This window comes from Carassius auratus, chromosome 11 (assembly GCF_003368295.1).
Source record: "Carassius auratus strain Wakin chromosome 11, ASM336829v1, whole genome shotgun sequence".
Lineage (NCBI taxonomy): Eukaryota > Metazoa > Chordata > Actinopteri > Cypriniformes > Cyprinidae > Carassius > Carassius auratus.
The window spans coordinates 10456336-10482893 of NC_039253.1; the positions used below are offsets into that span (position 1 = coordinate 10456336).

A 26558-nucleotide genomic window follows, 5' to 3' on the forward strand; every position below is an offset into this window, starting at 1 on the left:
ATGATGCTGAAAATTCAGCTTTGCATCACAGGAATATATATATATATATATATTTAAGTATATTCAAATAGAAAACTATTATTTTAAGTTGTAATAATATTTCACAATATTACTGTTTTTTTCTGTATTTTTGATCAAATAAATGCAGGCTTGATGAGCAGAAGAAACTACTTTCAAAAACATAAAAAAAATAGTAATGTTTCCAAACTTTTGGTCTGTACTATATATACATATATATATAGCCTAGCCTACTTCTGAAATACTTATTCTATGAATCACACTGTCAAATCCCTCAATGACTTCTGCTAAAATATAAAATTAAACTGCATAAGGGTGAATAAATGTTTACAGAATTTGGGTAAACTATAACTTTAAAGGTATCACGCATTGACTGTTTTTTCTGGATTTGAATGTGAATTAAGATGGCAAACATGAACTACCTGTTAAATTCCCTTCATTTTCTATTCAGTAAACTGCATTTACTTTCATTCCAATTCTAATTTCAACTCTACTTTCTGTGGGGTGTGAACATTTTATTTCAGATTTCGAAAAATACCAACACACAATTTGAAGTGCAACAGAGTTTAGCATTTAGGATTAAGGGTTTGTTCTGATCCATAACCCTAAGTATGAGCAGTAGTGATTAGTAATTACCAGCTTCTTCTTCTACTGCTTCCTCCTTTTGTGTCCTCTGCCCCTCACGAGAATACCCACAGATGTCCCTTTCTAACAAACAGCACAGCTGTCTGGCCTGAGCACAGGAAGGACCATATTTGTGTGGAAGTGTGCATCAGGTCAGGACTATGTTCTGTTGCCAGGGGAACAGTAGGAAGTGGAGTTTCCTGTTCCCAGAGAGTGGAGAAAGATAGAGAGACCCTGTTTGTTGTGTTCTGAGGTGAAAAAGGGCGGCTGAAACGCCAAGAATAGATTCATTTGCTCTTTGTTGTTTGAATGGCTTCTCTGAATCACACATTACATTAGATGCTATCGATCTACTGATGTGGTCATGTGGGGGCCATTTATGCCATTATATTGATGAGAGAGGTTGGTTTATGGTCAGCCAGGTAAAAATAGAAAGTCTGATCGCATTGAAAAGCAATAGCACATCTCTGCTCCTCTAGCCACATGATTTGTGGTAGCATTCATGTCGAGTTACATGTTGTAATGTGTAGGGTTGGGAATTTGTTCAGATCAATAGTAGTTGTTTTTTTTTTTGTATGTCAATTTCGTGTTTCATTTTTAGATTTATTCAATCTGTCAAAATATTTTGTACAAGTACTAAAATGTTTTTTATTTTATTTTATATTTTAATTTTTTTTTTATTATAGTTTCAGTTTTGGGTTTCATGATGATGGATATAATAAATATTTCATATGTATTTTTTATTTATCAATATCTGAAGATTTAATTGTAAAAGCTTCTTTCCCTTATTGAAGTTTTTATGATTCAATTTTATTTTTAAATGTTTATATACATATATATGTACAAAATCATATGAAATTGAGCATTTTAGTATTGTGTCAACCAGGATTATAATATTGGTGCATCATCCCTAATTTTGATCATTTAATAAATATTTTTGATGATGTCTACAAAAAACAATGTGCATCCAAAAAGTGACACTTGTGTCACTTTTACCACAAATAACACTTGTGTCACACATACCACAAATAAGCTACAAAAACAGTATGATTTATACTTCTATAGGCCCTTAAAATGACAGCTAATGTTCAGTTGATGGTGAATAGTGTGGAAATGTTTGACAGGAGGCTTTAAAACAATGTCATCTTCAAAACAGCCAATGACCCAGTGAACTTCATCTCCATATCCCATCATTTTGACTGGCAGTTACTCTGGAGTTATGAGCAATAGCTCATTTCACAGAGCCAATAAAATTCTCCACCAGACAGATCCCATCAGCCTGAGCCGGGGACCAATAGTGTGTCACTGCAAACCAAATCAGACAAAGCACATAAATTACTCAGTCATCCTCTGGGTCTAACGACACTGGATTATTAGTCTCCAGCCTTCTCTTACAGTATATGCTGTTTTCAAGGACACGGATAATAGACATCATGATGGTGTTCTATTGTGTCTTTGATCTCTTGCTATAACAATTAAATCTATTTAAAAGGAAAAACCCTCCTTTTGTGGGTAAACAACATTAGAGGGGTCTATTTATGAAGATGTCATTAGTGAGGGTTGGAAGTGTGTGTGTGTGTGTGTGTGTGTGTGTGTGTGTGTGTGTGTGTGTGTGTGTGTGCGTAGGGGGGTCACAGAGGGATGTGGACTGATTAATTTCAGACTGAGTCTGATTCATCATAGCCTGTAACTTGATTGCACTTTAAAAAGGTGCTCCTCTCGAGAAGCCAATCCAGTGCTATTCAGGCCAAATCCATCTCCCAAGGACAGTCAAATCAGTTCCTCTGCTGCTCCATGTGCTGCTAAGAAACTCACACAAGATGACCGGGAGACTGTAGACTTATAATCTAGCAAGACAAAGGGTATTGACAGTTTCTGTTGTAAATCTTAATTTGCTTTAACACTGTGTCACGAAACACATTTTATTCACCATTTGAGATGATAAAGAGAATTGAGAGTTGAACTAATCAACTTAAACAAAGGTGGACAAATATTTTTTGAGTCTGAAGTCATAACACCAGCATGTATATAAATGAATAACTGAATGTCTATTAGTTTTGATAAATGTGTTATGGGTGGTGGTGGTGGTGGTGGTGTTAGAGCAGTGGATAAGACACATGCCTTTGGTGTGAGAGACCCGGGTTTGAATCCACTGTGAGACACCAATGTGTCCCTGAGCAAGACACTTAACCCCTAGTTGCTCCAGAGGCGAGCGACCTCTGACATATATAGCAGTTGTAAGTCACTTTAGATAAAAGCGTCAGCTCAATGTAATGTAAATGTGTTATGTTGTCATCTTTGGACAATGTATTTATTGCTTCTAAAAACAACATTTCTTAATGACACACAAAATTTTTTAAAAAGATAATTGCAACTTTTTTTTTTCTCAGAATTGCGCAATATAAACTCACAATTCTGAGAAATGAAGTCAATTGCGACTTTTTGTGAGTTATTAAACTTGCAATTATGAGAACATATCTTTTTTCTCCTCAGAACTGGACTTTATAACTCACAATTGCAAGTTTATATCTCACAGTTTTGAGGAAAAAAGACAGAACTGTGAGTTTATTAGGGAATTCTGACTTTATTTCTCGCAATTGTGAAATTATATCTTGCAATTCTGACTTTATAAATCGCAATTGTGAGTTTATATCTCAATAAAAAAAGTCAGAATTGCAAGATGTAGACTCACAATTGCGAGAATGTGAGTTAAAAAGTCGCAATTAACTTTTATATTTTTTATTCAGTGGTGGAAGTTTTTACTCCAGAAAACATTTATTTAAATGCTGACAATTTGGGCTACAAAAAAAACTGTTCAATTCTTTAACATGATTTCCTATTGGTGCATGGTGTCACAAAATGTCAGTGCATTTTATAAGAAAAAAGTTTGTTTTTTCTTCATATTTAAGGCCTTTCAGAAAAATATTATAAAAAGCTCACTTCATGAAACAGAAGAAATTTAAATAGCAACATAAAAAAAATTCAAACTGCTTTTTTGATAACTAAAAACTCTCCCTATAAATATGCTGTTTATAACTTTAACACATTTTTGTCCAATCTATTATGTCTTGCCTAAATGTATAGTTTTTATCGTTCACTTCTTAATCCAACAACTATAAGAAATATCACATTTTAGTTTACTATATATATATATATATATATATATATATATATATATATAGTATATATATATATATAAACCTACTTTTGCTGTTTTTTTTTTTTAAACAAATATAAAATCACTGCTACAGAATACAGTTATTTGTGTAATTAGCCCCAGTATCCGCGATTCAAAGAATAATGTCAGATGAAACATATGTTGGAGGACTGCTACTGAATTTATTCAGTCACTGTAGATATTGTCTAAAAAAACTGAGGCACTGTTGTTTCTTTCTATGCAAAACCTTACAAATCATTCAATCCACCTGCAGGTTTTTTTTGCAAGTGACAAATCACATCCATATATTAACAATTGACAATACAAGATTCCTGGTTAATAGTCAACAAAAAAGAAATCACTCTAATGGAAAGAAAAAAAAACACAAATACAGAATGCAGAGGTTAACTGGAATTACAATATATACATGATTAAATGGCAATGTCCTGAAATGTCTTGGAGGCTGTTCACACAGGACACATTCTTTTATTCCTTTGCTCTGATTAGTTAATGATTTGTCTATGTAGATGTAAAATACTGAGGACGATTGTCTTGTTTTTTAAGCACTTCACACAATGTACATTGCAGATGTTGATGCCACATTATTCTGTTCTATTCTACGGTGTTGTGTCTAGCTGGTTTAGAAGATTTTCTTTGCAAACAACTTAGAATTTGGCATTAATGACGCCACCCACATTTTAGAACAGGCTTGACTTTGCGTCTATGATGCCTTACAATGCTAAGTAGCTAGAAAACACACTAGATTTCTTTACACAGCTTTTGGGTCTGCTACACTGGTGCACTACTAGGACTAGACTGGATTTCATCTGAAGAAAAAAAAGAAAGACAATTTTGTCATTCTTATCCTCATGTTGTTCCAAACCTGCATGATTTTTCTTTTTCTTTTTTCTTTTCTTGTGGAAAACCATAAAATATATTTTTAAAATGTCTGCACAATAAAAGTCAATGTAATCAAATGTTGTTTAGACCCTGATGTTCTTTAAAATATCACTTTACATTAAGGTCTCTTTTGTTAACACACACATTAGTTGATAAAAATAAATACAATTGCCCATTGCTTATGTTTATTCATAGGGCATTACATGGATAGTTCAGTTTTGTCCATTGTTAGAGCAGTTCATGTAGACCAATGTCAACAAATGAAACCATATTGTAAAATGTTAGGTAAATATTTTTCATCTTCCATAGAACAAATTAAGTCATACAGGTTTGACATGAGGGTGAATAAATTGATAGAATTTTCTTTTTTTAGGTGAACTATCCCTTTAAGAAATACAGAAAATTCACAGTCAACACATGACCTTTGGCTTTGAAGAGGTCCACAGGTGTTTGTCAAAGAGCCATGAATGACAGCAGTCACCACTGATGACAGTAGCATATACACACTACTTTTAATTTCTGTGATTACATAAGGGTCAGCTGGTCAAGACATATTGCTACTCAGTGGCAGCTTCTTGGAATGGAGTCTCAGATCTGCTGGTCAGAAAGTGTAATTGACACCCCACAACATGTCCACATATTTTGACCCTTGAGTTTCAGGATTGGACTTGACCCAGTCTTATTGTAAAAAGTTCCAACTACAACCACTAGAAACTCTTTTGAGTCAATGGTGCACAACATTACTTCAGTCTTGTCAACAAGACCTGGCAGATTACCAAGGCTGATGGAGTGTCAGAGGAGAGCGGAAACACTTTGTCGCTATATACGGAGTAGAAAAAACTTCCATTCAAACCCCATCCTGGATGCTGCCGTTAAACTTCCGAGTGCAGACCCTGGTGTGAGAACCACCTGTTAAGGAATAGAGCCCCATCCTGCAAGGAACACAGCGGTTAGATCTTGCTCAAAAGCATCTGTCTCTCTGGTTGGAGGTATCTGCACACCACCAGTCTCACCTTTTAATTCGGCTGATCTGCTCGCACAGGAAAGACAGGTACTGAGTGAGCTTAACCATGGCGATGATGAGGGTTCCCCCCACCAGTGTGCACGTGGGCCAGAGGAGCGAGCTAATGATGGCCCCGCGGCCATAGAGACGTGTCAGGAGGACGCTGTCCTGCTGCTCCGAGGGGTCGTAGTAGCACAGAACCTGCTGGTGAGTCTTCAGTCGCTCTGAGATGTTCATCACAATGCTATGCATCAGCGTGTGATCCTTGCGGCACTTTGGGATGTAAAAACACTGCAGGGAAAGAAGGAAGTGCATTAACTTCAGTACTGCACTGCATAGGGCCATTTATCATGTTCAGAAACATACTGTGATGTCATCTTAGGGACAAATTTTAAATAGTCATTTTAGATGATTACATTAATTAACGGGTGATTAGTAAGTGTCACTAGTTTGTCCATATATAAGCAAAGAGACAAGCCAGGATTGATGTCCTAAAGCATCATAAAGATCACAAGCACTTCTGAACCCTGATGAAATTGATATATGCTTGCTCATATCATCTTTTTTTGTTGTTGTTGCCAGTTTAACAAGTGTGCTTGGTGTCAGAGAAGAACTGCCCATGCATCACTATTTACTGCTAATGTGATATATCCCTATAGTTAATGCATATGGTTAGGTGTGGTGTACCTCAGGGTGGGCCTCATGGGCCTCCTCATTGTATGACAGCCGCAGAACTTTGCCGTTCAGACTGACGAATACTTGAAGACAGGGAAACCTGGAGCTCTTCCTGCACTCTGAGCCGCAACTGTAGCTGCAGTTAATCTCAGCAACTATGCTAGAGTTTAGCACTGTACAGTTGGACTCCTCTGTCCACACGCTGAGAGAAAAAAAAATGGGCAGAGAAGTTGAAAAAAGTTAAGAAATCATTTATATTTATGGCGTTACATGCATTTATCATACAAGATGAAGCGAGATGGCTGGTGGTTGACATGCTGCTGGAGAGCTTCCTACAGTTTTAGATTTTCAAGTGCCTTAATATTAACTGGAATGAATGAGTGATGCATTTATACAGCGCTTTATTGTGTATTGCTGTACACCCAAAGCGCTTTACAATCATGTGGGCAGGTCTCTCCTCAACCATCACCAGTGTGCAGCATCCACCAGGATGATGCAACAGCAGCCACAGGACAACGGCGCCAGTGTGCTCACCACATACCAGCTACAGCTGGAGAGGAGAGAGAGAGAGAGAGCCAATCAAGTGGATGGGGATTATTAGGAGGCCATGACTGACAAGGGCCAGTGGCGGCAGTTTGGATAGGACACCAGGGTTACAACCCTTACTCTTTACAAGATGTGCCATGAGATTTTTTTTATGACCACAGAGAGTCAGGACCTTGGTTTAACATCTCATCCGAAGGACGGTGCTTTTTTGATAGTATAGTCCCTATCACTATACTTGGGTGTTAGGGCACATACAGAGCACAGGGTGAGCACACTCAATTTAGGGTTAGACCTAAGGCTAGACCCTAACCCTAACTTAACCTAACCCTCTTCCAACAGCAACGTAGTTTTTCCAGGAGGTCTCCCATCCAGAAACTGACCAGGGTTAGCCCTGCTTAGCTTCAGTGGGCAACCAGTCTTGGGCTGTAGGGCGACATGGCTCCATTCTGTTTAGGTTCAGGTGTGTTTGAGTTAAGCTGAGATCTGGAGAAGCAGGACTGAACCCACCTGACTTAATGTGAGCCTTAACCTGTGGAGAAGTCAAATTACTTGCTAACGAGTCCTTCTTGTATGCTGTTGAAGGGCATATTGGAGGTAAAATTAGCATAAACTCAAAGTTGGCAATATTTACTTTTTAATTCACATTAATCCAAGAAACAATGCATTAATAATAATCATATTTTATGAAACTTGCTCCACATCTAAAAACTTTCCTTTTACACTGACATCGTCAGTTTTCTCACTATACCTCTCCCCTCTAGCCCATGTCATATAAAGACCACTTTTCATTATCTCAATCAGTTATTAAGGAATTAAATCAAGTGTTTTTTACAGAAGTAAATTTTAATATGTATTTTTCTACCACTGTAGATTTAATATTTTGCAGATTATTAGTGCCTGACCTTGGCTTAATTTTCCACCTTGCTTAAGGTTGTTTGTATGTGTGCAATGCAGTGACACCAAACTCAGTAATGTATGGAAATCCTAATTTGGTGCTGGCATCCTCATTGAATTTGCCCCTTTCCACCCAAAGACTTATTTTCCCTTTGACTGTAGTGGAGCTTGAACTTCATATTCTTCAAGAAATTTCACCTCAACTTTGAGCTCTTAACACTCAGAGCTATATTTAATCTTTGGTCGTTGTTTCTAAAAACATTTCCCAAGGAAAAGGAGGAGGTGACTTGTGGCCAAGTATGGTGACCCATACTCTGAATTTGTGCTCTGCATTTTACCCATCCTAGTGCGCAGACACACAGCAGTGAGTAGTGAAACACACACACACACACCTGGAGCAGTGGGCAGCCAATGCTGCAGCACCCCGACAGCAGTTAGGGGTTCGGTGCCTTGCTCAAGGCTCTCACCTCAGTCGTGTATTGAGAGCACTGGACATTCACTCCCCCCACCTACAATACCTGCCAGACCTGAGACTAAAACCCACGACCTTTGGGTTACAAGCCTGACTCTCTAAACATTAGGCCATGACTGCCCCCAGTCAGTCATTTTATTGCTTATGCACATTTTTCTTAGTTATAAACAGGTCATTTGCTGAGATAATGGATGAACTCCATAACTGCAGAGAGGCAAGCCTACAAAATTGACCAAAAATTAAAGTCTTAAATATTTTTCTTAAATATAACAGTCCATTATAGCCATCCCGTTGCAAACCTTGCAACAAACGATATAACCAAAGCTGCTTTTATTTTTAGTCGTCTTGACACACTAAGTACAATATTTGTACATCAGGGTCACCCTCCATATAGTGATTTGGCCCTCTGTTGTGGTGGCTGATTACATGTTAATGTTTGTCTTTGTGCCAGGCCTCTTGTCTCCTACTCTATGAATAACAGACCTTGTGTTCTTAGGCTATTCCAAAGGCTCAGCTGCCTCTTTAATTGCCTTTGACTACAGTGTACGCCAGCTCTTATCTGTGTGCAATCTGTGGTGGGTCAGTGGTATTTGGAAAAGCTCCACAGAACTCAAGTCGACTTCTATATTGTAATGTTCGGTAATCTGTGTGTTACGGTCAAAAAGAATGAAATCTGGCAAATGTTTGGTACATTGTGGACAATATACTGAGTTTTTTTTTTACACTGACTGATCATGTTTAGGGGCATTTCATAAATAAGTAAATAAGGAGAACAATATGAATATCTATCTATCTGTCTGTCTGTCTGTTTATCTGAAATGTAGAAATGATTTTCCTTGTTTTACATTTTTTAATTTAGAGTTAAGGTTTAATTAGAGTTAAAGTTAGAGTAAGAGTTGGAGTTATTTTTTTATTTTTTTACTTTTTTTTTGGTTTGAATCAATTATAATGCAAAAATAAAGTCGCTCTATAGAAGTTTAGTTTACTTCTGCTTTCTTAACTTAGAAATTGTGAAAAGGATCTATAGCAGAAATTGCAAACATCTGTGGTGAAAATTAAATATGAATACATTAGTATATACATTTGTTTCTTCAATTTAGAGGTTACTTAGAGGTACTCTGTAGTTCTGGATGATTAGACCAAAAAAATCCAAATCTAATTTTTTTTATTTGTATGGGTTGTTTTTTTAAATTTCTGGCAGTTTCATGGTTTACCTTGGTTTTTCGCTGAGTGTGCCTTATTATTAATCAGAATGCATGAAACATGTTACATTTAGCATGAGCAGTTTTGGAATGAATTAATCAGAATGGTCTGACTTAAGCTTTGTGAATTTATGCTACATAAAATATATCTACATGAAACAAAAACCGCAGATGGACTGATTGTGGCTCTCTTACACTCTATAGCATTTGATTTGTTACCGCTGTAAACAAAGCAGTACTGCACTTTTAAACACTACATTAATATGTGTAAACATGAAGGTGAGGTGGAAAAAAATACCATCTAAACTTCTCTGAAGACAGTCATTTCCCCTCATATAAACTCCCACCCACAATTCAGTATTGGCCGATATTTTGTGCATCGTGAACAGTGGGCTTTCTCTGCCTGCTACAGTATTTTCTCCCCTTTGTGTTTGTCTTACTATTCAATTCAGCATTTGAATGGGTAGAAATTACTGAACGCCCCTTTTAATTCTGTGGTTTCAGTGTATTTTTGTGCAGTACTGTTCTTGAGAAGGTTTCTGGGCAACTTTACCTGTCTGAGTAAGAGCGCACCATTGTGATGCCTAACACAAAGTACATCATGGCAGAGAAAAGGATCATGCTGAGGCCTAAGAGAATGGCTCTGTCCTCTCCAGCCTTCAGCGCTGTGACTGTCCTCCTCTTCTCCAAAACATCATACTCACGAATCTTCTGATAAAAGGTCCTGCTAGAGTTACATAAGTCACAAGACACACAAAAGGGGAAGGGGGGGGGGGGGGTAGATTAATGAAGGCATGGTGTTTTTCCAAACCTAATATAACAAGATTCATTTCATTAGTCCTTATCTCATTAAAAAACAAAACAAAACAAAAAAACAACACTATTTTAGACAAAGGATTTAGGTTAAGTTCAGAACTCCAATGACACACATATATCTGCTACTGTTATATATGCATAGTTAGTTCCTTTCCAAATATTTAGCTCATGATTCTTTAATCGTGCTTTGAGAGCAGGTCATATTGCTTTTGAAGATTATGCATGGGTGTGAAGGCAAGCTGTCTAACCTGTCTATCTTTATCAGTGACCTTTTGATAATTACTGTGATGTACAGTGGTCAAAAGCATTACAAATTTACAAGCCACTTCCTGTGATTAGTTTACGTCAGAATTAGTTTCAACATTAAAATTACATTGTCTGTTACTGTAAAATCCGTGTAAAACAGCAGTTATACTTAAAACTGCTAATAATAGTTAATGAATTTCCGTTCATTAAATAATCTCAGATGCATCAGTTCTAGAATGATGAGAGTAATTTTTATTAAGAAGAAGCTGCATGTTTTATAGGGATGCAAAGGTTGGCTGATCAAAGTTTTAATTTTGAATTTATTTTTAAAAAAGGGTTGTAAATGCAATGTCACTTTTTGTTAATTTCCTTACTTCTGAGCCATTCATTATTCAATTAAATCTTATTTTTAAATGCACTACTAATTTAATATCACTGTTAAATCTCAAAGTGAATATCATTTATTCTGTACAAGTTTCCCTTTTAAACAAATGATTTTGTTTTTGTTGTGATATTTTTTATTTATTTAGACAGATTAATTTAAAACATCATGTTACATGCACTTACTATTATAATAATAACAATACATTTGCAAAATGACATGCAATTAACCTTAAGCCAAATCCTAACCCTAACCATACTGGTAGTAAGTACATGTAGTTAAATCATATTACTCGGTAGCCTACCTGTAACAAGGACATCTTAAAGTAAAGTGTAACCCTATTTTTTACTATTATGTTTATTACCATATTACCCCTCTGTACTTAAAATCAACAAGAAATCAAACATGCAACCTCCTTACAGAGATCCTAGAAAATGATAGTTTAGCTTAGTGCTACACGGGTGGTTCAGTCAGTTAGTTAGTTGAGTCATTGTAGTTTACCTTCTCTCACTTCCTGATCCTTGAGCTCCTTTGCTTCCAGCCCACAGAAACATTCTAGCTATTCCAGTGTGTGCAGCTCTCTCTGAAGCACTCAAATAAGACTGCTGGGATGACCTGACGAGAAAAAAACACACTTAGTTTACCATGTGCTTCCCTCCACACAGGTTGATCTGCAAACTGCTCCCAGTGCGAAAAGATGAATGTGTTTTTTTTTTAAATATGTCCCCTGAAACTAACAGTCTTCAAAAAAGGTGAAATGTTACAACCACAGTATTAAACAAGTGACTTCATCATTCTGGACAAATGTAGAAAGTCCAAAAAGAGAATCCATCAGTCTTCAAACAGAGAGAAAGAAAGTTTCCATAATCCTCAGCAGCGAACAAAGTCCGTCTCATGTGGTTGGAACCAGTTCTCGATAAATAAATCTCACTCCAGGCACTGAACTAAGCATCTGCTCCTTCATTTCCTGCCTGTTGGTTTGGTATTGACTATTCATGGGCTGGCAAGTGGCAGGGTGGAAAATAATAATTAGAGTAGTGAGCAAGGAGAGGAGGACCATTCACGGCATTGATCCCTTCCTCCAGCCCCGACGGAGAGAGTGAGAGAGGAAAGAGAGAGGGAGTGCCGCTCAAAGCCTCCTCCTCCTCCTCCCATGCACCCTGTTGCTGATTGGTGTTGATGGAGAGTCCTGTAGCATCAAGGTGACACAGGTGTTTTGCGAATGACTGACTGCACACTTCTGCCCTCAGATGCTGTCCAGACTCATCACCCAGCCTGTTCTTTTCACAGAGTCTATCATGCGTTTAAATGTAAATCTGATGTGATGAGCTGAGCTTGTGTCATTTTGAAAAACTCAAATTATAATCAAGCACTTAGTGGGACAGTGCACTAGACACTATCTATCTATCTGTCTGTCTGTCTGTCTGTCTGTCTGTCTGTCTGTCTATCTATCTATCTATATCTAAAATCATAAGTCATTCAACCCCTAATATATATGTGTGTATATATAATGGTCATGCTAACCATTACTAACATTACTGGATCTTATATCAATGTATTTACCAGGTACTTCAGATCTTAAATCTTTGAAAATACATATACCGATGTACCAACTTGACTTATTGAGCAATTTCCAGTTTCTGGCTGACCTGCCCACAAAGGTACAGAGCAACATTTTATCTAAAATGTATGTCTGAAAAGCAACAGTGAGCAAATCTTTGCCCTGCAGTGGAGAGCTGTAAAAGTCAACGATGGGAATATGCCACATATCATATTTGTACGTGCTGACTCTCTTGCCTATGCTGAGTGGGCCGGAACACAGGGCGATGAATTAGATAAGAGTTAGACGCAGACAGGAAGCACTGACCCAAGGAAACCCATTGTCCCCACTGCACCTAAAAAAACAGCTGCCAAAAATGCCAGGGCAACATGGCACCGAGAACCACAGGCAGTGTTTTTAATATAGAATGGCTGTCTTTAAAAAGCTTGGTATGGCCTTGACAGTTGTTGGTATTTGCCCTTCTGGTCACCTTAGCTGGGTAAGTAACGCCTTACAGGGGCCTTTTTTGTTGCAAAAAAACACAGACATCTGGCGTTCACCCAAAACAGCTGGAACGATCATCCAATGTGGCTGCGCATGATGGGATTTACTAAACCCATATTGTCACTGCAGTGATTTATGAGCCATTGTTGATACTCCACATTAGCTCGGTTGAAATAAAATTATGAAAAACAGTTTTCTTCCCCCTCCTAGTAGTGCAACAATAGTTCAGCCATTTTTAAAAAAGTCCAAAAGTTCCAATAGCTACTTCCAGTTTGTTCAGAAATTGATTCACTGATTTCCTGAAGTCCCTATGCTGCATTTTAGATATTTGTTTTGTAACATTATATATAGTCACAACCTAATATGTCACGCATACAGCGCTGGACATGGATAGACGTTCTGGTACAAAACGAAGTACTTTAAAAGAATACCTTTAGTGTATTGCCATTACTGTGGCAACCAACAACAGCACAGTTGAACCCTGCGCACATTTTTATACACTGAAAAAAAAATTATACTACTTTTTTTTAATGTAAGTGGTTGCAAACAATTTATTTTAGCTACATAAAAAAATATTGTTGAAAGTTAAAAGCTAAATTTGTTTATTTAAATATAGCTAAAATACATTGATTGCAACCACTTACCTTAAAAAATTAAAACAAACAACAATTAAACTGAAGGTTGCTGGATGTGATATAATGTTCTTTACATCTTAGCAAATATCTAGTGGTCCATGGATATTGATGTGCAGCAAGGAATCATAGTTTCTGACATTTATATGTGCCTGATTTTGACGCTGGGCAAATAAATAAAATAAAAAGTTGCCTGTAAACGCATTTTGTAAAAACAAAATAGGTTGGTCTAAATCCAGGTCATTTATATCAATGTTATGTATATCATCAGAAGTAGCTATAGACCAAAATCATTGATTGTACCAGGCTGTAAATGTTTTTTTCTGCTGTAAAGTTGGGCATTTTTACATGGGAAGTCTATGGGACTCCCTTTTCTCCCTTTTGGAGCCAGCCTTTTGCTTTCTCAATGCTGTCTAAAAAATGCTAAGCTGTAGGACATGTCAGGAGATAATGATATATTCATAGTTTTGTATAAATTCTGTTTTAGTCATGCTTTTTCAAGCCATTTAGTATGTTAGACAACATGAGAATGTGTTTTTCCAGGCTGGGCTGCTCCTCTCTCTTCAGCTAAATTACATGCTAATGTTGCCTTCTGGAGGCCTGACACATGAAAATGATAAATAATTATTGCTCTTTCACATCACAACTGTCTGGATAAAGCCCAGGTGTCTCAGTGCAAACCACCTGAGAACTACAACCAGAGTTTAGTCCACTGCATTCAATTGCTTTTATTTAAAGCAAACATTTTCATCGATGTTTACATCTAAATTAATAAGTCGCATTATGCACCTTACTCAAAACACATTTCAATGACTTATTTCTCAATCTTTTTTTAAGATGTTTGTGGACTCGGGGTATAGGACGTCCCAGTTAAATGCATGTAGCTGCCTTTGCGTTCATTGTGTCTCATTAACAATGTCGCATTCATTAGCAATATGATCTCTGTTCACCCTTGTTATTTAACACATAATTACACACCTAATGTTGCATGAAATTATTGCTCTAATGACAAAAACAGAAGTGCACTCCAAAGGACAGGTTAAAGAAGAGCTAAATGAATTGTTCAGAGCTGACTGAAACAATGTGTCAGTCACCGAGCACATAGAGATACCGTAGATATGCAATCAGTTGTTAACTCTTAGGACCAGAAAGACAATAATAATACAAACCATTGGATATTTTCACCTGGATAACAAGGTATGAAATAATATGTGACAAGATCACCTGTATTCCTATTTCACGCCTCTCTAGAATACTTGACTTTGATTTGTCATTCAGAGGTCAAGTATTTTACATTTTTGCCATTGTTTAACAGTCCGTCAATGCAGGAAGCTGAAATTAGCATGCTAAGTTTGTATCAAACCTCCAAATCATTCTTTCTTGTTTCATATGAACGCAACTAGTGCTGTCATTATTATTAAAGTTACTGTCATTTTATTGCAATGTTGTTCTTGTTGATAAGCAAATTGTACTTTAACTCTATGTCGAGGTACTGATCACTCGATTTGGAATTGTCACCCAAAGATGGCAAAAACTGGTGAATCAATGGCCATTTACAGGGTTGGATAGATCATTTTTCATGCTAAAAACTGTATTCACTATTCGGTTATTGTTTCAGATCATGACAACTGTTTCTTTTTCTGCTAATTTACTGCTCTCATCAAGCAAACATAATTACCTTTTAATGGAGCATTTTCAGGTCTATTACTCTAATGAGATTTTTATTTTGGAGTCTTTCAGTGCTGCTGGCCAGAATTCGAACATTATCTAAACACATGCATATGGAATATAAATATGCCTTGTTTTGCACAGCAGATTAAAATGTGTGCAGACGAACTGGAGAGAAATTCACACATAGCAATAAGAGTGATTTATTATTCCTTAAACTGTATACATTTATGACATAAATATGTGAACTGAATCCAAAAAGCTGTGATAAGAAACCTAGACTTCATGACTATCCAAACTACCCAAGTCTATTTACAAAGCTGAATGAATTATTTACTACATATAAACTGCTCCTGAGGAAATTCCCTCACCATTTACATTAAGAACTACCAGGGATATAAAGATGTTTTATATGGGGTCAATAAAACTGTTCAGAGGTAAATTAGGTTTATTTGGAGAGTGGCTTTCTCGGAAATTAGTATTGGATCTTCTGGCATGACACATCACATCATTGTATTGGATAACAGCCATGGTGGTTGTAGTTTTAATTGTACATTCAACACTCATCATAGATCATCAGAGAAAATAACATCCCAGAGCTTTGAGACCAATAAATGTTTCCAGAAATTGATGCTCTAGATGTTCGGGTTGATTGTCTTGGAGACAGCCAATATGATTTGGATGTCTCTGCTGTGTAATTGATAGTTGTATTAAGATTCCAAAATTAGCACCCAACAATGCCAAATGAGAGTTAAAATGGGTTTAGCAAGTAAATAAATCTATTAGCAGCCAGTTGGTAAGGACAACATAATGCACTGCATAGAACAACTCTTAAAAATGATATTCTGACTAACTATTAATAATAATAATCATTTTATTTTATTATTTTATTTATCTAATTCTAAAATTTGCTATATATTACTTTATTAAACCTGGAACAAAGATTTTTATTTTTCAAAAAAAAAAAAAAAAGAAATAGCAAAATACAAAAATCAATATGGCTGACAAATAATTGCTCCGTAACCTTTTTATTGGAATTACCAAATTTACTGTATGAAAATACAGTGTGCAATTTTTATAGCAAAGCATGTGCCACTTAGTTATTAAATGCCCAAATGACAAACAACAGTACATGATAAATTAATGAAAGGCCTTCACGGTACCACAAAGAAAGAGTCGACTCGAATCATTGAAACGAGTCATTTTTAAACATCAACATGAAACATTAGCATATTGCCCGCCCACTTGTTGATCTTTTCTCATTGGTCTGAATCAAAATGCTAATGCATTCTTTGAAACTAGATGGCTCTTTTGAAACAAAAAAATAAATGTTTCCCCTGTAACGCTGTACACAGGGCAGCACTGTGCTCACAACCACTGCTTTATCAGGCATCACATGATCCAATGGACCAATCACAAAAGATTAGCGTCACGCAAAGGAGGGGTTTGGAAAAATGAATCATTGAGAGAATTGTTTAGGAGTCTTTAAGCTAATAACGTAAAAATAAATGCATAAGACAATGAAAGTGTTTTTTGACCTTGTGTTGACGGGGACTCCCAAAACTAAAATATGAACCTTTCATTACCCATAATAGGGGCACTTTAAACTAAAAAATGAAAGTAGAATATATGAAAATAAAACAAGTTAAATATGAATAAAAACTATAATAACATCTCAGTTATAAAACGCAATATAAATTAATGGATGAATGAACGAACAAACTGATTGATAGGAAACAAATCAATGCACTCTTTAGGATCTGGTGTATTAGTCCGAGCAACTGAAGATACTCCTGTGTTCAGAAGTGTCTCCTGTGACGCAGATGATATCGGTCTGAGGGGCTTCGTGTATCCTGAAGACTTTGGTGTTGGAAGGTCAGCGTCTCTTTCAAGGCTCCACAGCAGATGCAGTCTGACATCACCACAGCAATACAGACACATGCTTCACATTGTACAATGTGAAATTTACAGCCATCGCCGCCACGATTAGCTTTAAAAGTATTTGTAGGAAGAACCAGGGGGTCTGGAATCCTGTGCCGGTGGGTGTGTTTGATGAGCAAGTGCTGCTGAACTGGGCTGGGTTGTAAATTTCGGTTGAAAAGTGTCTTCGCTTGGCGTCACTGTTATTGTGTCACGACAGGGCAAACGGGTCATTTGCAGAGCTGTGTGTTGAAAAGATGGTGTCTAGATGATAACATTTATTACCCAAGTAAACACATCCAAGGAACTGCCTTACTCACTTTAGGAACGTGGTATTTCAAGTGTGACACCAGCTGGATGCTATTTTAGGATCCTGATTCAAGAAGAGCAGAATTTAGATGAACACGGTGATAAGTGTAATTATTAAACATGCCCATGGGTCAGTAAGATTATTATTTTTATTTTTTATTAGAAATGTTTCTTGAAAAAGAAATCAGGGATTAAGTGACAATGAAGAATGGAGTAATGGTTGCTGAAAATTCAGCTTTGCATCACAGGAATAAATTACATTGTAAAACATATTTGAATAGAAAATCATTTTAAATTGTTCCAATATCTCGTTAAAATTAGTAATAAACTTATCGTAGTTTCCACAATAATATTAAGTGGCACAACTGTTATAGAAATTCACAATATAATATAAATATTTTTACTGTATTTGTGATCAAACAAATGTAGCCTTGGTGAGCATAAGAGATATCTTTCAAAAACATTTAAATAAATATAAAAATTGTTAGTTTTTTTATTATATAAGTTTTTTACGCCATGTTAGCATCATGGCTATTTACATGGCAAACAGGTTCAGTATCATCCATAAGATTTACATTATATAAAACATTTCAACCTAACATAAGATAGAAAATCTAAAATACATTTAGGTGGTACATTTTCAAATATTCCATGCCAGCATGTTTCTGAATAAAAGCGTTTTCTAGCAGCATCATAAAAATTGCAATTCAACAAAATATGCTTGATAGTCAAAGGAACTTTACATGAAAGACATAAAGGAGGAACTTCACCTATTAATAAAACCCATGGGTAAGTCTTGAATGCCCCAGTCTACACCTAGTAAAGACAACTTGATCATGTCTTGATTTAAAATTGAACTAATATAGTTGAGCCACCAGAAGGTCGATGTATGTTTGGACCATATGCATTAAAGCTAACAAACTTTTCCAAAGACAAAGGACTGTCTGGTGACAAATGAGTTTATTGGAGACAAAAAGCAAAAGGGTTGAGAATCATAACTAGTCGTTGAAGTTATTCAAAATTTGTATATTGATAGGTAAACAATCAAAACACTCTTAGAAAATTAATCAGAGGGTCTATTAAACCGTTCTGGGTGCGTTTTCCTGTTAGCAACTTAGTTGGTTGGCAATGGGCAATTGTATTGCAACCAACAAAGTTGCTAACTTAGTTAGCAATATGGTTTTGGGAAATGCTCCCCAGCTCAATATTGCAACAGAAATCTTCGTTATTTCTCGGTAACACATTGTAATTTTTCTGAAAAGCTACTGTATGATTGATTATGCTGTCAGGTCAAGAAACTTCTTTCTTGTTCTCAAATGCACATCATTCTCAAGTGTACTCTCACATCTCAAATGTGCTAATAGATGAACCAATGGTCCTCACCCTGAATTGGTACATCAAGAAGAAACCCATATTTGCTGATGTTGTACATTGTGTTCTGATGTCCCTGCTCACTTGACAAATAAAATTCATCATACTTGATTACACCTACCAAAGACACCAGCTTCAGGTCAGGTTGCAAATATTTGCACAGCACTGAGAGAGTCGGCAGCTAATTTCCTTTTTCCACATCAAGACTATAAATCCTTCGACTGTATTTCAAGCTGTTTGTCTGTTGCTCTGCATTTAGAAATACCTGAAATCACAAAGGCTTCCCCGGCAGGTATGACAACCGTCGCATTCAGCATCAACCATAACACGAGGCCAAGCGTACGCCAGCAGATTATTTAACAAAGCAGACTGACTGGCCGTGAGAGATTGACGTGCCACTCTTAGGGAGAGCACAGCCCGTCCGTCTGTCAATACCGTTTCAAGTGAGAAAGCGGAGTGCTTTCGACAGCAGCCATCAATTGGTGAATGTAAAACTTGCTGTTTTCCTCCAGCTCTGCCGCTGGTCAGAGATCCAGTCAGCAGTCTGTTAATCACACTCACTCAGGCCCAGCGAGACAGCCGCAGCCGCAGGGTAATGACACCTAAACAACAGGGATAAATCACAGAGCAGGGCCCACGACACCAGCACAGGAAACAAGTCATGCTGCTAAAACTGAACACAACCAGGAACTGATAGGATATTGGTTTTGCACTCAATTATAGTGCACTCAGATGTGGTTGCTTGCTGTAACATACTGTATTCAAAGTTTTTATTAGGACAGTCAGTTGATTTAAAATGTAACAAAATTAATTGATATACTGATTAAGTAATCAGTTTAATAATAAGTAATTACTGTACAAAAGTTGGAGTTGGTAAGATTTGATGTTTTGAAAAGAGTTTCTTATATTCACCAAGGATAATTTAATTAAAAACAAAAAACAGTAAAATAACTATTATTGTAAAATGTTATAACTTCTATAACAGTTGTAAAATGTAATATTTTAAATAACACACAATTTTTAAAAATACGTTAAATAATGTATTATCGTTTCCACAAAAATAAAAGTAAGTAAATAAAAGTTAGAACAATTCACAATAATAATGTTTTTATTGTACTTTTGATCAAATAAATGTAGCCTTGGTTAGCATAAGAGACGTATTCAAAAAAAGAAAAAAAAGAAGAAGAAATATTACCAACCCCTTACTTAAAATCTGTATATTGATTGGGGAACAATCAAACATGCTGGAATGAAAAACTCTTGGAAAATTTACTAGAGGGTCTATTTAACCATTCAGATTTTAAATTGACAAACCAAATTTCTGCATATCCAAATTTTACAGTACCATTGCAAAAATATCCTATTTGCTATCAGACATGATTGTATTTTTAAGGTGGTGTATGCCATGTAAAATAAAAGTATTTTTCATTTTTTTTTAAAAGTCCCATTTATAAAAAAAAAAAGTAATATGGATGATTAATCAAAAGAATGAGTGCACCTTTCAGTTACCAGGTATCATAGATTTGCATGTCTGATATGTTTGAATCATGTCAGAACACATGCAGATTACTGCAATCAGAGTTCGCCTACAGTCGATAAACATATTCCCTCCATTAGTTGCTCTTTTCTGAACAATCAAGCCTAAAATCTAAAATAGAATCGTCACATTTAACGATCAGCAGCTTTTCAAAGTCTTGCTTTGAAGTCTTGCATCACCACTTCTGTACATGTAGCAGCCAAAAAGCCTAACTTTTCTCTGCTGTAGTGGATGTCCTGTTTGTCCTCTGGCCCTGTTTGGACTTTAGAGAGTTTTTATTGTGTAAAAGCTGGTTTAGCGAGACCAATGCTTTAAATCAATGCTATTAAATGACAGTGTAAAACAGAAAAAGAGAGAACTCTCCCCAAAATGTAAAACTCTGTTATACTCGCATTTTGTTCCAAACTTTTATGACATTCTTTCTTCTGTAGAACACAGAACACTGTCTGTAGCTGCTTTTTTCAGACCAATCACTTTACCTAAAAAAATATAAAAAATTCACCATATATCGCAAATTCTTTCATTCCAAAACAATTTCAACTGCTTATTCAAAGACACTTTTACAAGAATAGGATAGCTGGATAAATTGTGGTTTAGCAGATTTACATAATACACCTTTTCAACGTTACAAGTATTATTCCTTGACAATACACAGTTTAATACAGTATTGTCTGCCTAATAACTAAATGAGTAAAAACCTTGTGTAAACACAGCAATGAGCTTATAGCTGACAAGTCAAACACACATGAGGCTAATAACCCCTTCTGGATCATTGTCACACACTCTATAACATCACCACGCCATTGTGTTTCACATCAGCCAGCCGGACTGAATCGTGTTATGTAACTGTCCTGTTTGTCTTAGCAGTCACTCTTCATTCAAAACCATTTTAACCCCAGTAAAGGTCACTTCATCGCATCGGTTGAAGGTAACCCTGTAGCCATCTGCGTGCTGCTATTGAAAAATTCTTCTCGTGTCTGGACAAACGACGGCAGGCGAGAAGCACGTAGGTCTTAAAGAATGCTCATCTGCTTTGTGCAGCTTGTAGTGTGTTTCTCTAGGGGCCCAGAAACGCCTGTCCCCCGCAGATCGTGTAACCTAAGATGAATAAATGTGCCTGTGCACTTGCTGTCTCATAAGAGCCCAGAAGATTTCTGGGAAGTCAGGTGTCACGCTGGGCTTTCTGCTGCTGTCAGAATCTGAAATCATCTAGCTACATACATGCTTTTCCCGATATATCTGCGCAGAGTAGCGTGTCAACACTTAGAGGACCTCTACTGACAAGTCCTTGCCGGGTCAGGTGGAAATTTCTGACTGAGTACACACTTAGCTTTTTATGTTCCAACATTTTGGCCCAAGGTCAAAATAATTATAGCGTTCTGTTGATCAATGGGTCTCCGTTTGAGCTCGTAAATGCACTGGGGTATGGAAAATTACACGGCTTAAAACTCAACAACAGTGCCAGCTTCAAGCAAAACAATATCAGTTGAGCTTGTGTTGTTGAAAGCCAATGTGCTGCGTGGTCAAACAATGTCATTTGTCAAAGTTTCTTGTCCCTACTGGGACTGTAGAAAAGAAGACAACAAGTTGAGGGTTATTTGTACTTGTTTAACCTTAGTGCACACGTTTACGTATTGCCCAAAATTCCCCAAACCACAAAAAGCGACAAAGTGTGGGAATGAGCTGCTGTGTTTTGTGAGCAGAGCTGCTTGGCATCAGCTGGCGCTTCAAAGCGGCCTGTGTCCATCCAGACAAAGCATTGGCTGTAATAAAAGGCTCAGCTAATTTAAATTTGCTTAGCTGATCAAAGCGTGACTTTTTATTACGATGAGGACAGTGAGGTCATGATATTGGGGATTTGCACCTCTTGAAGACGCGGCACACTGTATTTCTGTCATGAGATCATGTGCCACAAAGGAACGAGGGTCATCTTGTGGTCATTCGAAAGTTTTTTCCTTCTTTCTGTCTGCTGTAATTTATTGTCATTCTGTCTGAATATCTGTCTGATATTTTGATTTCTGTTGACTGTTTTGTCATTCTGTCTGTGTCTGTCTATCATTCTGTCTGTCTTTTGTTCTAATTTTGTTCTGTCTATTAACTATTTGAGATTCTATCTATGTCTCTGTCATCTTGTTGTCTGTCAATAGTTTCATCATTTTGTCTGTTTTGTTGTCTACTGATCGTTTTTATCATTCTGTCGTTGCATATATCTGTCTGTCGTTTTATTCTCTATGATTGTTTTCTCATTCTATTTGTCTTTGTCTGTTTGTCTATCTGGTCGGTCTGTCTGTCTGTCTGCCTAATATTCTATCTATGTGTCTGTCTGTTCCCTCTCTAGCCTTTACTTATTTGAACAATGCCTGAAACTTGGTATTGCGAGCACTTCCTGTGTCTGTTTGCCTCTTTAAGAAGAATCTCTTTATGTATTCCCCAATTGTAGGCCGCTTTGGATAAAAGCTTCTGCAAAATGACCAAATGTAAGTGTCTGTCGATAATCTGTTGTTCTGTCTGTCTGTATATCTGACTGTGGTTTTATTCTGTTGATTGTTTTGTCAGTCTGTCTTTCTTCCTGTCTGACATTAAATCTATCCGTCTGTCATTTTGTTGTCTATTGATAGGTTTTCTGTCTGTAGTTTTGCTGTCTGTTGATCGTTGTATCATTCTCTGTCGTTTCGTTTTCTATCATTTGATTTGTCCTTCTTGCTGTCTGATGTTCTATCATTCTGTCTGTCTGTTGTTCTGTCTTTCGTTTTGTTGTCTATCGATCAAGTTGTCACTCTGTCTGTCTGAATCTATTGTTTTGTCTGTTGTTCTATCAAATGTTCTATCTATCTGTCTGTATATCTGGTCTGTTTCAGTCTGTTCTATCTCTAAAAAAATTTTTATTATTAAATTTTTTTTGCTGGCATGGTTGGGCCATTCAGTGCAGATTTTTAGGTGCACTGCCAACATTTCCCCCAGAAAAAAATACTATAAAATAAATAGTAATTATTAATTAATTTTAAATATGAGTGAATTTTAATGTGTGACTTTCTATTTTATTCTAACATTATATCCATCATTGTCTCTATCATTTAATAACACCTGAAATCTCTGTATTGATATCATTCAGTAGTCCCTTTAACTTTGCCAGGGTCATGTGCAAACGAATCATTCAACCTCAAATCTAAACCCATGGTGCATCTGTTGTCTTTCAAGTTACATTGACTCACAGCCAGTTAGAAACCACGATGTAGCCGTGACACACCCCTGAGCGAGCGCCTCTGTCTCCCACGTGTGCAAGGTGCTAATGGGGTGCTAGTGGCTTTGCTGCCTGCTGGCTCGAGATCTGATATAGTAGCTAAAAGCGTGCTCTAGCTGAAGGTCAGCTGGTGAGCCTTTACCAAATACAGGTCAAGAGGTCAGGGCAGGAATACACATGCCCTGTTGCTACAGCTGGATGATGAATGAACGATCATCTAAACACAAATATACCAACATAACAGTGAGGAAATATATGATAAACTAATATCTTTGAACTTCTTGATGCTACTCTTAATAAATCAAGGGGAAAAAGCAACCAAACACAGCCCTGTTGCTTAAAGGGTCTGCTGTAATAGTAAAGCAATCCCATCTGTTTGCAAAGACTTGAAAAAAGTTTAATCAACAAGCAAGACGTGACTTTAACAGGAAATGAAGGCTAACGCCTCAGTGTCTCAAGGCTAGAAGTTCAATTTCTGTGGATATTTACTCAAGCGCTTTATCTTTATCTTTTTTTTTTCCCCCTTTCTGTAACTGGCACACAGTTATTTCCCCTCACACAAACCGTCACCCACTAAATCAAATGTATTTTATAGATCTTTGAAGAAACATCTAAAAGTCTAACTAACAACTTATTCTATAAAAAGCATTAGTGTATCATGAATCAAACCCCGTTACGCATTTGACAGACATAAATCATGTCTACCTTCAGGTGTCTTTGTTCCTTCTGGATTACCTGGCCGATAATCCAATTCCCAGCAGGCAGTTGTGTCTTTCAGAGGCAGTTGAAACTTTTCTGCAGATGTTCTATTGGTTAAGCCTGTTTGCAAGGAGCACTATTAGTGAGAGAGACTTGCTAACTCTGAATGTAAGCCCGTGTGCTCAAAATATTTCAGATAGCTGCTGGTGCAACAAGAGTGACAGGCACAATAGACTCACTTGCTCTCTCATGCTTAACATTTGTTGACTAGTGTTTGCACGTGGACATACACACAGATGACAAAGAAGCACTTGAGAGTAATCATAGTACCATAGCACTGAATGATTACTATATTCAAATACTATGGGTATTGACATGGTACTTCAAGGTACATCAAAGAATACAGGGGAATTACAATAGTACACTACAAAGATTTTTCAAAAAGATGTTTTTGTTTTAGTTTTTTGTAAAGAATGAAGAATTTTATTCAATAGGCATGCATGAAATTGTTCAAAATCAGTATAATGTTACCATTTTTTCTGTTTCAAATAAATATTGTTAAATTTCTGTTCATCCAGGAATCGTGACAAAAATGTATCATGGTTTCCACAAAAACAATAATAAACAATAAGAAATGTTTCTTGAGCATCAAATCAGCCTATTAGAATGATTTCTGTAGGATCGTGTGACACTGCAGACTACTAAAAAGACAACTAAATTGTCAATCTCAAATCTGCAGTTTCACTTTCTTTGCTACATCCTATTTATGGTTGCTGATCTTAAATATTAACAATACAATTTAAACAGTGCTTTGTTATATTCTGTTTTATGTTGGGAATTAAAAAAAAAACTATATAAAGCTATAGACGTGATTTGAGAAAGTAAAATGCACAAATTGATACAAAAAGGAGAAAATTTAGATACACACATTTTCATATATTTGTAGTATTTATTTTCCAAAATTGAGAGCCAAAGCTGATTAGTTTTTTTGTGAAACTTGAGCCATCTAGTGTTAGAGACCTTAAGTTGCACATACTGTACTGTCACAAACAGCTTTCATAATCCCTTGAAAGTGGCCTCATCATGAGCTAAAATAGTAGTGAAGCTACCCACTTTCATAACTGTAAAATGCACGTGTTTGTAGGGTTGAATTTGAAAATAGTGAAAAAAATATCAAACAGCCTCATCAATGATTCCAGGCCATCTACAAATGAACCTAGACCATCTGCGGGTGATGGATTTATAGATTGGAAACTACTGAGCCAAGCATGATTGAAGCATCATATTAGCATAGGTACAGTGTTTGATCCACAGAGAATCTAATGTGCTATATACTGTTCTTCCCATTTCTACAGTCCTCGATGTTAACTTTCCTTAGAACTGAACTGACAGACACACTTAAGAGATCTTACGAGTACGAGATCATCTGAGAAATCCTGCTTTACATTAAACTTCCTTTAGCTAACATAAGTTAATGCATTAACATTAATAATGAGCAATATTTATTAATCTGTGTTAATGTTAGTTAATAAAATACAACTGTTCATTGTTATTTGTTTTAGCTCGGGTATGCATGTTAACAGATGAAACTTTTACATTTAATAATGTATTAGTAAATGTTGAAATTAACATTAATGTTAATCAGTGCTTTATTAAACATACTTTAAATGTACTTTCTGTTTTGACATGCAGTTACATAATACACATTGGCAACCCTGTTTTATGTAGGCCCACCCACTCAAGCATTTCTGGTGATTAAAACAGCTTCATCTGTTTAATCAAACTTTTGTGTATTTCTGTCTTTGACTCATAACACTATTTTCTCAATTTAGCAAAAATGTACTTAAATAGAAAAAAACTTGCAATCTCCTCTGAATTGATTCGAAAAACCACTTCCTTAATCATCACCAGATAAAAGAGTGAAAACTTGGATACTCAAAATAAGTACAAAAAGTAAATTTCCCAGGATTTGAGAGATAGTGAGTGAAAGAGAGAGTGGGGGAAAAAAAAACTGAATGGGAAAATCATCTTACCCCTGTTCTCTCATAGGTCCTTTTATGTATTTTTCTTGCTGTGCAGTGTTGTTCTCTGACGGAGCACTTTGTGTTGGTCCCAGGAGGGAAGAATTGAAGGAAGTATGTAACACTTCCGTCAGTTCTGATAGAGTGAGAGCAGCTGCTCTGGGAGCCACAGACTTCACTT

At 36.5% G+C, this 26558-nt stretch overlaps 1 protein-coding gene across 6 annotated transcripts; it reads right to left on the minus strand.

Moving 5' to 3' along the window:
* Positions 1–3969: 3969 nt before the first annotated feature.
* s100p (S100 calcium binding protein P) lies at positions 3970–26558 on the minus strand. 6 transcript variants are annotated; one of them, XM_026275369.1, is made up of 6 exons: positions 26390–26558; positions 11437–11550; positions 10045–10218; positions 6390–6579; positions 5713–5993; positions 3970–5631 (listed from the first exon to the last, which is right to left on the minus strand). In XM_026275369.1, exons 1-6 carry the CDS (start codon positions 26401–26403, stop codon positions 5547–5549), a joined length of 858 nt encoding a protein of 285 aa, XP_026131154.1. In that variant the 5' UTR covers positions 26404–26558; the 3' UTR covers positions 3970–5546. The 6 variants fall into 6 exon arrangements, with proteins under 6 accessions (XP_026131154.1, XP_026131157.1, XP_026131153.1 ...); XM_026275372.1 differs by lacking the exon at positions 26390–26558 and adding an exon at positions 24363–24556; XM_026275368.1 differs by lacking the exon at positions 26390–26558 and adding an exon at positions 11703–12030 and having other exon boundaries at positions 10045–10215.